Source organism: Populus euphratica, unplaced genomic scaffold, assembly GCF_000495115.2.
Source record: "Populus euphratica unplaced genomic scaffold, PopEup_1.0 scaffold407.1, whole genome shotgun sequence".
Classification (NCBI taxonomy): Eukaryota; Viridiplantae; Streptophyta; class Magnoliopsida; order Malpighiales; family Salicaceae; genus Populus; species Populus euphratica.
Genome location: NW_011500293.1, coordinates 119,287 through 133,218, shown reverse-complemented (window position 1 = coordinate 133,218; position 13,932 = coordinate 119,287). Strand labels below are relative to the sequence as shown.

General features: G+C 33.4%; 1 protein-coding gene across 2 annotated transcripts; it reads left to right on the top strand.

The window, feature by feature from the left end:
- The first annotated feature begins 8,574 nt into the window (after nucleotides 1–8,574).
- Nucleotides 8,575–13,676, top strand: LOC105113285 (alpha/beta-Hydrolases superfamily protein). Of its 2 annotated transcripts, none has more exons than XM_011009390.1 (12): nucleotides 8,575–8,933; nucleotides 9,478–9,553; nucleotides 9,637–9,722; nucleotides 10,443–10,536; nucleotides 10,618–10,694; nucleotides 10,895–11,022; nucleotides 11,177–11,248; nucleotides 12,347–12,417; nucleotides 12,870–12,945; nucleotides 13,036–13,179; nucleotides 13,265–13,357; nucleotides 13,448–13,676. In XM_011009390.1, the coding sequence occupies exons 1-11, from the start codon at nucleotides 8,655–8,657 to the stop codon at nucleotides 13,302–13,304; spliced, it is 1,143 nt and encodes a 380-aa protein (XP_011007692.1). In that variant the 5' UTR covers nucleotides 8,575–8,654; the 3' UTR covers nucleotides 13,305–13,357; nucleotides 13,448–13,676. The 2 variants fall into 2 exon arrangements, with proteins under 2 accessions (XP_011007692.1, XP_011007693.1); XM_011009391.1 differs by having other exon boundaries at nucleotides 13,436–13,676.
- Nucleotides 13,677–13,932: the final 256 nt, after the last annotated feature.

Genomic DNA, 13,932 nt, shown 5'->3' with positions numbered 1-13,932 from the left:
AAATTATTCATGTAAAGATATTGAGTATTGGTTTTATGTATAAATATTTATAACCAGATTTAGATAAGATCTTTAATTATGATTTAGTATCCCACTATTTTCCTGCAAATTAATAGCTCTCACTATTAATTCGAGAAATTTCATTTAGATTTCCTAATGGGATAGGATTTCATATAATTTATATGACCTTAAATAACATAAAAAATTAAAATAAAATAAATTAAATAGATAACATTGTTTATCAATCATATTTTTATGTGACTCCTAGACTAGATAGGTGATAATTTTTTTTTATCTAAACATATCATATATATTCCACTTAACTACTGCATATAATCTTATATGATCATAAGTAACTCATCTAAATCATATAAGTTATAAGAAGCATCCAATTTTATAATATTAAATATATTTAATTAATGGTAACCTAAAGTAGCTCAACAAGTTATCCATGAATAGAATAATGATTTTATGCAAATAAAATCAGAACAAATCATGTTCTCACAATGTACTTCATATATTAATGAGAGATTTATTATTTTAATTAAATCTCATTCCATGATATTAGTGATATATCATACATAACAATTATGTATAAAAATACACCCCTATTATACCATTCAAAACAGCCCTAGCATACAATTCAAACTACATGATTATGAACATATTTAAACTAATTCTCTTGAGTCATTGAAGGAAATTAAACAGTCAAAACATAGATAATTGTTGCAAATCTTTATAAGTATTTTGTGAGCACTATGATTATAGCATTTTTCATTGTTGTTTCTTCGTTTTGAATTATAAAATAGATTTTTCTATATAAATTTCTACATTTCTATATTATATAATTATATAAGAAACCTTAAGTTACATTTGAGTGGAATTGGATTAGAAAAGAATTTTAAAATTTTAAATTTGTTTTGAGAAAAAAGCAAGACATGAAGGTCTTATTTATTATTAAAACCATTCAACCACAAAAACATAATTACATTGACTTTTAATATTCATAACCATCCATCATATATAATAACATATTAATATGTATATTAAAATTATTGAATGCTTCAATTCTAATTATTGATTTTATGTGAAATTTTTAAAGTAATATTTTTAACATTTAGAAATATTAAATCAAATCCAATTTGTCAAAATAATAGATTTTATTTAATATAAATTTTTTTTGAAATTTTTTTTGTAAAATTTAATAAAAAAATTAATCACATTAAAATTATTATTAACATTCTAAAATATTTTAGGAAGAATTAAATAAAGTTTTATGGCTTAAAAAACTCCTTTTATTTTAGAAAAACAATTTTTCAAAATATTATTTTAATTAAATCATAATCTAAATATGACATTATAAAACACAATAAAAATTGAATTAACTATTTTAATTCAATCCTAATCTTATTAGAAGATATCTAATTTAATTTATATTTCAATTTTAAAATATAAAATTAATATTTTATATAAAAGAGAGCACAATTATAATTCATTCTGAAAAACTAAAAGGTAATAAGGAATAAAAGGCATGTTTAAATTTATAAACTTCACCTTAACAACATTTTCTAATTAAATATAAGTTTTGGGATATAATTACAAAAATCCTTAAAAAGGTATAAGGAGCATAAACATAATTTTACTCCTTTTCAAAAGTGTCTAGAAATGTGGGTCAACCAGTATTTTTTAATTTTTTTGTATGCTTTGAATGGTTTTAATACACTGATCTCAAAAATAATTTTTTTAAAATACAAAAATTATTTTGATGCATTTCGGAATGAAAAACACTTTGAAAAACAACTTCAACCATACTCCCAAACAGGCTTTTGGTTGCAAGCAAGCTACTGTTGCCTCCACGCTGGTGGCAGTCATGGCTGCCGCTAGGTGCTTCTCACGGCAGCACCAATGGTAGATCTCCTTTTTTTTTCTAAGCAGAATCAAGAAATCCAGCTAGATCTGGATGGAACAATAAAAGTAGAAAAGGTTTGGATTTGTTATCTGAACCCTAAAAAAATAAGTGTGCATCTCCTTTTTTAAGCTTCAAGCGCTTGGACCTATCAACATGTTGGCTACTTTCTCCTTCATTTGAGTTAGTGCTTTTATAGCCTAGTAGGTCTGCAACAACTGTTCGATATAAATTAATTGTCCATACTTTCACATCTACCATAACTTTTTGTTGGACTTTGAATTTTATGCTATCTCAGGATCAAACAAGTGATTGTGCTCAGGCTTGACTTCATCCACCCTTCACCTTAAACTTAACATATTTAGACAACTAGTCTTTGTTTCCTTTTTATGACTGCACGCTTCCTTACTTATCTTTAAACCCTTACATTTATATCAAATCCTTAACATAGCAATTATAATAACTATAGGCATCATCATACGATTCAAACTTTATCCCCACATCAGGTGGTGGACAATCCTTCCTTTGGAAGTCACCATTCTGAAACACTTTCTACTAAAGCATTAACTCTGTTGTTTTTTGCTGGGATATTGTCATTTATGTGGCAGCATCTGTAGCCCTACTCTAGGAGACGATTGCCATTGTCAAAAGTTGTAATGTAGGTTGTTGGTGGCAGTTACTATTGTCAAACGAGTTGCACCAGCTATTAACTAAATGGTGCAACCCATGTGCTGCCATCATTAGTGTTGTAATTTATGACCAAATTATCTTACTATCTTGCCTAAAAATAGGCACAAAAAAAGCAACACGAGGTAAGAGTGAGAAAGAGTGATGAGTGTGTGTAAGAGATAAGAGAAAAAGACAACGGCAGCAGCCTTGCTGCCATTGCAACAGCTGCAAGTGCAGCAATGAGGGTTGGGAGTTGAGTAGAGTGAATATAATCCTCCTCTTTCATGTATTTATATTATATCATTTTTTTATCTCTAATAATATGAACCTTTCCCATGGATGTAGGCAATTTGTCGAACCACATTAAATATTATGTTCGTGTGCTTTGCCTTCAATGGGTAATTATCAAAACATCACTGGTCAGAATTCTTAAAATTGGTATCATAACATTTGGTTTAAAGTGATGTTTGATCTTTGATCAAAAATAAAATTTGTCAAAATTATATTTTGACTATATCATCGTTTAGAGGAAGAAAAGACAAGCATACTGGTGAAAACAACAAAAACTTTAGACATGGGACATAGTCGTACACTCCCAAACATGCTGGCGAGGAGACTGTCCAAGCATACTAATGTGACGCCAGGCATTTTCTTCACCTGGATGGGCTGACCCAACCTAAATACCAGATGACTTGACTCATATGATTGGCCTAGATAAAGATGATATCATATGATGTAATCATGGCATCAGCATGCACAGTTTGCACGCCAAGTCAGCACCTAGTTTGTTAGCATATTAGCTGCGAGCTGAGGTATAGGATGCAACGCGTCTAATCTCACATGCAACAGGATCTGAAATTGAATCTAGGTCGTTCATCAGGCCAGAAGTGTTTTGATCAAATCTTATCCATTTGAAATGCGATTTGAATGATTTCAGACTTGTTTCTAGCTAATTGGATTGTTTCGGATGCAATGGTATAGTTTAATCATTGAGATATGAACCAAAATTGGTGGTGGTGAATTATTAGGAGAGATTAATTTATCATAAAGCATTTGAAGGTCATCGTGGTGGTCGATAGAGATGAAAAAGAAGGAGTCACACATGTTTAATTAATTATATGTGTTGAACTGCTAAGCGGTGAGAATTTTAATTGCCTTGAGGGAAGGCAAAATTAGGACACTCTAAACACCCAATCATGTGGACACTTTATAGTGGAGAGTTGAAATTGATGAAGACCAATCTTGACGAATCTAAGCATTGGTAGTCTCACCAGATGTTGAGAAATCATGTATAAAACCAGGATATCTCATATCACTTGCAAAGAAAAGGCACAACAAAGCTAGCAAATTATTGTATATATGGAAAAACAGTACGATAGATAAATATGGCCTAAGAAGTTGTATCTAGGAGATTGATTTTTAAACGGGACCAGTGTGACTCCTCCAATCTTTCCTGGAAACTTGCTTAGTTGAATAATTATTCGTACATTACTATTTTAGTATATGTAATAATTTGTAATGAAACTATTGAAGACTAGCAAGATGATGACATAAAAGAATAGTTAAGTCTTGTATGTTAAAGAATCTAATGGAGTGGTGATTTCTCAAAAAAAGTTAAATTCAGTGACTGTGATTGCTTGAATGGAGAATTCATGAAAATCTTGATAATGGAAAAGAAATATAACAAAGAGATAAAGATTGACACCCTATTTTAACTTGGATAAGTGTTGTGACATGATGAGCTTCTGTCAAACATAAAAGCAAAGAATAGAGAGAAATTTAGAAAATAGAAATTGCACAAGGGCATATGGAGATTGTGCAGAAGTACCCGTAGGATCCAACGAGGTACTTGATTAGTATTTAAAAATGCATTTTTATCAAGGTTTTATATCATCATTATGCACTTTAAGTATCAATAACTCCTTAACTAAAGCATGTTTTATAATAACAAGTCTGATATTATAAGATACCTTTAATTTATGATAAATATTTATCTTAAATGCAGACATATCACATAAATAAAAGGATTGATTGATGAATTTAAGCCTATCATATAAATAAAAGGATTGATTGATGAGTTTAAGTACTGAAATTAAAAGGACAAATAGAAGGCCAAACTTAGAAAAGAGATGCTGGTTCAACCCAAATTGAAACATTGTTCGGTCATTGAGTCATATCTAGAGCTATAATTCTTGGATTTAGGTTTGCTCTATATGGATGGAAAGCTAAGACATAGGCTTAAAACATTAATGAGGAAGGCAAGACTCAATTCTACTATTTGGAAGTCCAAATCTTAGCAACAACGAAAAAGTTTGATGTTCAGCCTATATCTCGAGTTCTAGAAATTTAAATGACCTTAATTTTTTTTCTGGAAAGCTGAAATAATTTTCTAAAACTTTTGTAATTTAAGTATGTTCAAATTCTGACATTATCAATGATATTTTTTTTAGAAAAGAAGACTAGGATTGTCACCAAGTTAAGAGTTAGCCACCTACTTAACAATTAGTTAACAAATCAATAGTTCCTAATTTTGGCATATAAAAGGAGGCATTTACAATGCATTTAGTCATCTTGGTTTTCATATCAAGATCATATTCTTACTTTCTCTATATTATAATGCTTAAGTTTTGCTTATATTAATATATTGTTTATGCTACTCATTTCCTTTCCTTTACTTAATTAACTTATATTTTATTTATGTTTCTCTTTTTCATTATATTTAGCTAAGTTTATTATGTCAAGGTGAAAATGTTACACTAATGGTGTAAGAATAAGTATAGCATAAACTTAATATAGACTTTAATGTTTGATACTTTGTATTTGTTATCTTATTCATTATTAATACTTTGCTTGTTAAATGGTTAATTTAGATTTATGTTGTATAACCTTGATACAACAAATGCTTGGTACTTTTATAGCACAAACCGTATGGTATAACCGATACCTATGCAATAAAAAAAAAACTTGATTTGTTATTAACATAAGTTATAATCATGGATACCTGACAATAATTACAAGTATTAGTATTATTCGAATAAGATAACTAATATAATTATATTAAAAATTTATAATATGATTGGAGCCTCCTTTGTGTGTGGTTACTAGTTGAGTTATAAAAGTTTATATTATACTTGTTTGAAATACCATTCGTGGATCCTTTAATCTTGATAGTTGTTTTTATTATTGTTTAATCCTTGTATCAATATCACATCTCAAAGATCTCTTTATTATTGTTATTGGTGTTGTTGTTTTATTATTGTTATTTATAATTTATATAGTTAACCTCTTTGTGGTTCGACCCTGGTCTTGCCGGGTTATTTATTACTTTGACACTCCTATACTTGGAAGAAGACATCAATCTTTTGGTAGTGTCAGTACTGTAATGAGACAACATATACAAGGAGAAGAAGAGTTTCCAGATGAAGCTTAGAGTAGAGACTGTGTAAAAGATTGTACAAAAGGAAGTCTCTTGTGCTTTTTAAAAAAGCAACAAGCAAGGACTTTTCCAATGCATGCAAGGATGAAAAATGAGCTATTACAAAAACACCTAATTGAGGGGGTACAACTACCTATAATGAAATGCGAAGACACCAAAGAAAAGTTGGTGTGGGTGGAGTTATCAAGCAGAAAGGCGCAGAAGCTCCAAATATATAAATCAAGATGGAGGATTGCGAAGAGTGTACTGTAACTCTCTTTTTCTATGTGATCAGTGACAGTAATCTCTTCTATAGTCCGCATGGTGGTAGAGCCAGAGACATTCTAAATGAGCGACAAATGGACATTGGACAGACAAAAGATGACATTATAGGCCATAATAGGGAGAGGAAGGGAGAAACAATACTTAGTTAAGTAATTAGAGAGCTAAGCAAGAAAAATCTAAAAAATAAGCCAACTAGAATTTCTTGTGACAGTGGTTCAACATCATTTAAGGCTATTGGAGTCCTTCACGTCACTTTTTCTATGTATACTTTATATTTTAGAAAGAGGGAGTGGAGGCTGGATTGGGTTGTGGAGTGCAGATTTGGGCTTCAAATTGCCAATCATGTGGAGAGAAAGAAGGTGTGAAGGCTATGATATGAGCCCAAGTAAAGCCTTAGAGCCGATGTGATGGCTAGATATGAGTGGACAAATGTATGAATAGCCAATGAAGTGGCTATGATGAGTATGAAGACAAATGTAAAATTGACTTTCATAGATCTTGCCTCCATATTAAAGATCAATGAGCTAGAAGATATTTTCCTTGGACAATAAGTGGATGACTTATGGAGCATTAAGACGCAACTGCTATGTAAAAACAGAGAGCATGCGTAGGTTCTGGGAACAAGTTAACTCTTGTCAAGGTGGTGAGCTCGGTAATGACATTGTAATACTCAAAGTATGAAGACAGATATGGATCAACCTTTGATGGGCTGTCCTCATGGTTAAAGATAGAGAGCTGCTTGGACTCTTAGGACTAAGAGCAAGAGATTTATGGAAAAGTAAGGTGTGGTTCCTAAGATGGAATAGAAGGCAGACATAACTCCTGAATTAGTAAACTTTTGGAAGAGTGGTGAGCTTCTAAGCAAATTCAAATACTCAAATGACTATCACACTCGGAAATATAAATTTCTATTTGAGGGGGGTGTTATAAGCCTTATTATGAGGCTTGAAAAATTATTCTGGATTGAGCATGGTTGATACACTCAAAGGGGAATGTTATGTCCAAGAGATAAGTGTTAACACTTTTCAGATGTAATGTGGGAGACCATCTAGTTGAAGTGATCATTTGGTGTGAGCATGAGTGTGCTTTGGTGACTCTAGTGATTGAAAGGTTTGGCGTGTACCTATAAACTTGGTCAAAGATGCTCTCAGAATGGTAAGTTTGGAAAAGTTGTAGGATTCAAGCTTGTGTTGAAAAAGCAAGATGACAATTGCCCATACAAATAGCAAATTGGGTGATTGTTGGGATATTGCCACTTATATGGCAGCATCTACAACGCTATTTTAAGAGAGGGTTGCCATTGTCAAAGGCTACAATAGTAGGTTATTGGTGATAACTGCTATTGTCAAACAAGTTGTATTAATCATTGGCAAAATGATACAACACATGTGCTGCCACCATTAGTGATATAATTTATAGTCAAGTTGTCCTACCATTCTTGCTTATAAATAAACATCAAAAGAGAAACACAAAGTAAGAGTGAGAAAGAATGGTGAGTATGTGTAAGAGAAAAGAGAAAAAGAAAAAAGGATAATAGCAGCAGCCTTACTGTAAGTGTAGCAGCTACAAGTACAACAATGAGAACTAGGAATTAAAAAAAGTGAATGTGATCCTTTTCCTTCGTGTATTTATATTGTATCACTTTTTTTATTTTTAATAATATAAATATTTTTTATAAATATAAATAATTTATCAAACCATATTAAATATTATATCAATATATTTATCCCGATAAATAACTATCAAGACATTTTCAATCGAAATTCCCAATATTTTCAAAGACATGGTGTTCAATATCAAACAGTTGTTCGCAGGTGTCCTCAAGATCATTGCCTTCAGGCAGGTCGATATCCTCTATCCCAAGGTCATCGCCCTCAATCCTAATCTCAAGGTCATCTTCCTCCCGTAGCTGCTTACTGTTCTGGGAACCTTCTTCGATCTGCAAAAGTTGAATGAACAACCACTGTTAGCAGCAAGCAACAAACAGCCAAGTCCTTTGCAGTTTTGTTGTAAATGGCTATCATTTAGCTGTAGCATTAAAATTCAAGACTTAATCTTCACTCCCCCGGTCATAGAACTCACTATATCACTCTCTAATCACGAAGAACGGAAAAGAAATGGTTATTCTGTAATATTTGTATTATCTTTGCATTATCTTATTTGACTCAACCCGTTTATGGAATCCAGGCAGAATCATCAATAGCCACTGGAAAAGCGCGTGAGGCCACAAACACGACTGCCCTTTGTCAAATTATATCCACAAAATAAATGAATAACAATAATGTGGCCTCCGTTTAATTACTTCTTCAAATTAAAAACAAAAGAAAGAAAAGACTGTATGTCTCTCACTTCACACACGCTCCCAAAGCAAAACCAAAAATGGCTACATGGTCTCTGCTCTCTCCTCCTCCTCCTCCTGCTTCTATGCCCACCAGCAACATTAATACAGGCACAAAAAGAAGTATGATCTCAAGTAGAAGAAGAAGAGGGACATCAATAATAGCAAATGCCACTAACAGTAGCCAAGACAATGAAAAAGACAAAGATGCACCAGCTTTCAACCCCTTTGGTTTTGTCACTGATAATCCTTCCAGCCGTTCTTCCATTCAGCTCCCTGAGTCTCCTGCTGAGGATGGCAATGTCGGCCAAATGCTCTATGTAAGCATTCTTATACTTATTTAGCTTATGCTAGCTAGCAGTACTAAATTAAGTTGTCTCAATCAAGCATATATACAACTTAACTTGCATGACTTCTTTTTAATGTTTTCAATGTAGAGTGATGTTTTTCAAGCCCCCTTTTAATCTTGAACATTCAATAATATTGTCCAGCCTGTTAGTTTTAGTGAAATAAATATTTCAAGTTTTTGGGTTACACATGGCCATCATTTTATTACTTTTTGAAATTGTTAAGAGATTTTAATATAAAATTCTGGGTCGAATTGTAATTTGAGGTGATATAAAATGTTTGAATTTGAAACATGAGTCTCTGTGGCAATCGATTAAATTGTTCAGTGCCATTTTTAGTGAAGGCATATATATCCTTTGTTTTTTGAATCAAGGAGCTCAAGAAGCCATATCGTTTCAGTGTCCATGTAGTCTTTTTAGTTGAATAAAATTCGTTAAAACAGTAGTGCTTGCTATTATGTCAAAAAAAGAAATATATTCTTTATCCTAGCATTCATTCATTTCTTTTCTGATGCAGAGGATAGAAGACAAGGGAAAGGAAAATGGCTCCTACATAAAATCTGGGGAGCTAATATGGTTTGTGAGAGAAACTGGTAAAACTTTTATCTATGGCATACAACAGTACTTCCTTTTTGTTTCTAACTACTTGTTTGACAAATATATGTTTGGGTGGCAGGATCCCCTGACAGCCGCCGTGGAACAGTTGTCTTCTTACATGGGGCGCCAGCACAATCTTATAGTTATCGAGTTGTCATGTCTCAGGTTGCTGACCTGGTTTCTAATTCATCTTCATACTTTCCTTTTGTTTTCAATGTCTAAACTGCCTAGACTTTTTCATATAAATTTCTCTACGGCAAAGTTCTTCAAATTTATTTACATGTAAATGATGAGAAATTAATGGCCACTAGTTAAGGCTATCGAATCTCTAACTGCATCCTCACCTGCTGAGCTTAACATTTAACTTGAAAGATCAATTTCTGCAGAAGAATTTAAGAGATGAGGTTTCTGTCTTCATGGCTTGATAACATTGTTCTGAGATTGTGCTTCAGGATTTTATGTAGGCTACCACTCTGCTGGATTCACATGTTCTTGAGCTATAACCACAGCTTATTGCATGGAAATACCTACCCTTTTAATGCCTGGAATTTGGCAAAATTTTCCTCTGTTTCAAACAAAATCTGCTTAAACAAGATCTAATTGTGTGTTAAGTTTCTTTACTTGGCTGTCATCAACAACTTAAGGAGTGTAGGTACCTGAATAATAGGTGACCAGTGCTCTGTGGTGTTAGGATTTTCTTTTCCTTCAGAAGAAAGGTGCCAAATAAAGACAAAACAAGTTCCCTCGAGAAAACGAGTAGAATCAAAGATGGAAAGCCCTTTTCATCAACTCACACAGAAAATTAACTTACCTGCTTGAGCTGTTTTCTACTGCTAGATTACACATTTCTTCGATAGTAAAGTTAATTATCCTTTTCCTATATAGATGTCAGATGCTGGGTTCCACTGCTTTGCACCTGATTGGATAGGGTTTGGTTTCAGTGACAAGCCACAACCTGGATATGGCTTTGACTACACAGGTTTTGTTTTCTGATAATAAGCACTTCAAACATTTTAATTCTCGTCAGTTCTCTCATTTCGAGAATTTTCAACTGTGGCAGAAAAGGAGTTCCATGAAGCACTTGATAAATTACTGGATGTGCTGGGAGTCAAATCTCCCTTCTTCCTTGTTGTTCAGGTTTGAATAAATTACCTGAACACAAGCTACTCAATCATGCATGTTTGTGATGAAACTTCATATAATATTTACCAATTCGGTTTACAAAACTTCCCAGGTCTGCATTTTGGTCTGGGTTCGGTTTTCAAGCGTGATAATATATCAATGCTGCAAGTCCATTCATGTAAACAATACCTAACATGCTTCTCATATTCCCGAAGGGATTTCTTGTAGGTTCATATGGATTGACCTGGGCCCTGAAAAACAAGAGCAAGATATCAAAACTAGCAATTTTGAATAGTCCGGTGACAGTTTCATCTCCCGTTCCTGGACTATTTCAACAGCTAAGGTTCAGTGCTTAGCTTTTTAATGAAAGTGCTAATGTCCATATCATCTCTTAAGCTATCCATATATATGATTCTTAGTTTCTCTTAAATGTACCGACTCTGCCCCGCTAACCCACTGCTTTTTTCACCTGCACTTCCTTTAATTTGTTCATCCAGGATTCCTCTCTATGGTGAATTTACCTGCCAAAATGCTGTCATGGCTGAGCGCTTTATTGAAGCAGGCAGCCCGTAGGTATCCTAGATATATGCTTTCAGTTTTTATAATTTCCAACTGAACCTTTAATTTTTAGTACCGAGACCAATCTGCTCCACTATGCATTAGTATTTTTAGCTTAAACCAATAAGAAAGCAAATGGCGAGAGTCTTACATGAAGTTTCCAAACGTGTTGCTTTACCTGAATCTCTAAATACACCTATTCTGCAGCCTATGATCATACCTCAGTTCAAGATTGAGATTTCTGACTCGTGTCTTTTGGATGTCATAATCGCCATTCAACTGCCTCATCCATCTGCATATTGTTAATTAGACTTTCACAGGTCCATACTGCTATTTTGTACTTAATGTATTATTAATTACAATGTAGATGGTGAGTTTTGAACTTGTAATCACTTAGTAAACAAGATTTTGATATTTTTTTAAATAATCATTTTAACTTAATAACTTGAGTTGTTAGGTTGGGTCTCAGGATATGATTTTTTAATTTACATCCTTAAATAAAAAGCTCTTTAAATTTAAAACTTGTATAAGTTTACATTAGGTAGTACTTAATTTTTATCAAATAAAATAACAGTAGCAATATTCAAACTCATGATTGTTTAATCCTAAGAATAATTTTATATTATTCACCAACAGTTATCAATATTATATTTACAAATTCCAGTCCTCATATCTCTGTGTAACTTGCACCTTAGTTTGTTACTGCTTCTACGTTACCCTCAGGTAGCTAAAGTCAATTGCATGTTAATGTCTATATTTCTTGCCTAGATGATCCAAATCATACCTGCATTTCTTCCTTTGTAGCTGCTGCTCTTTTCTTATAACCATCTGGAAGTAATCAAACTACCTTCAAACAAAATCAATAAATACATGCAAGCCTGCAATTCAGAGTCTGTTCTGAGCGCTAACGCTTGCAGAGACGATATCACAGATGTGAAGACACAGACAATATCCTGTTCTTAAAATTTAAGCATGCCAATTGAGGGACACCTGAAGATTTGTAAAGATAGCCATTTTCCTTTGTACCTGAGGAGCTTGAGCTGCTTTAAGTTGCAGAAGCAATTACTTTTATACGTGCTTTACTTTCTCTGAATGCGCTTGTTTTGCAGCTATGTCCTGAAGCTGGAAAAGGCCGACGTTTATCGGTTACCATATTTGGCAAGCAGTGGACCAGGGTTTGGTTTGTATTTCATTTCTTCCACATTTGCTAGTAAATTTGCGATAAATGGTAAATGATATATTTCGAAAGGAACTAAGCAAGTATTGTCCTGATTAGCTATTTCCAGCCCTTGATTTGTCTAATATTTATTCACTTCAAGGCAGTCTGATATATCTCCAATTTTTTATGCATAGATGCGAATTTAACAGACAATTGGTAGAAGAAATCATGCTCTAATCTTGTAGAAACTGTCCTAAAAACATCGTTAGCAGCATAAAACAGACATGGTGCAATAATACAATTTAAACTACTGTTTTAAAGATTTGTGTAAGCTAAAATATCAGAAGTACTTTAATTTCAATGACTTCACTCTTGAACAGAACCAGCAGTTAACAAATAGTTGGTGATGGATGTAAGCATACATGAATGTCTTGACTATTAACGGTTTCATGCTTTTACTTTTGTTGTTTCAGCTTTGCTCGAGGCCGCGAGGAAGATCAACTTCAGAGATATTGCAAGCCAAATCGCTGATGGCTTTGCATCTGAAGGGTAGGTAGAGCTTTTTTTAGATTGTAGTGCAGCACGTGAATTAGTTTTATTCAAATGGGACTTCGTGTATTGATGGCCTCTGGACTTTAGATGGGATAAACCAATACTTCTTGCCTGGGGAGTAGCAGACAAGTATCTGCCTCAGGCTGTGGCAGAAGAGTTTCAGAAAGGAAACCCTAATGCTGTGAAGCTTAAGTTACTAGAAGGCGCTGGCCATATGCCACAAGAGGACTGGTAATTTAATCATATTACCTCATTTTTGTGCACAACCACTTCCCCCCGTCTTTCTCATGTAAAATCTTTGTCCTGGTACTAACAGGCCTGAGAAAGTTGTGGATGCTCTGAGAGTATTCTTCTGAGCTCAATGCATGAATTAACATTTGGACGGAGATGCGCTTCTGTCTGACCAAAGGTAAGCAGTTCGATTTTTTTCTGAAAAGAGTAGCCAGATTTGTATCTGACCTTCTCCTCTTCTCACCGTTTTCCCAAAAATCTGCTGCAGGCCTTTGACTACGGATATTTTCAGGAGCATAGATGAGGGGGTAAAGGAGAAAATGAACACAAAAAAAGGAAAGAAAGAGGAAAATCAGACGTTATAGATTTATTTCCTTCTAACATCTTATGAGATAACACTGCAAAAGTTTTTTATTCATCTCTGTGTGTATCAGAATATTCATGCAGCAAGCATTTAGCATAATAATAATATAAAAAAAAAACCTTACTGTTCTTCATGTGCTGAACGTCTGTTTTTCAGGAAAGATGGAATGGGAAAATGACGAGTATGATAGAGTGGGAGGATGGATGTTAACTCATACATCTAGTTGTTTGGTTAACAGGAGAGGTAAGATCAAAAGCAATCAGTAACCAGAAAAGCTGCTTCTATGGCAGAATGAAGCCAAGTAAGCAAATCTTGCTGGCGGGCACAATTAACTTCGGAAATTGTTAACAATTTTATACAGTGCTAATTTTATTTTATTTTTTTGTTCT

Excerpts from the sequence above, each read along its gene's own strand:
- LOC105113285 (XM_011009390.1), top strand. The coding sequence starts at position 8,655 with ATGGCTACATGGTCTCTGCTCTCTCCTCCTCCTCCTCCTGCTTCTATG. Across the intron at positions 8,934-9,477 it reads ATGTCGGCCAAATGCTCTAT|AGGATAGAAGACAAGGGAAA; the intron begins GTAAGCATTCTT and ends TTTCTGATGCAG. Across the intron at positions 10,695-10,894 it reads CCTTCTTCCTTGTTGTTCAG|GGATTTCTTGTAGGTTCATA; the intron begins GTTTGAATAAAT and ends ATATTCCCGAAG.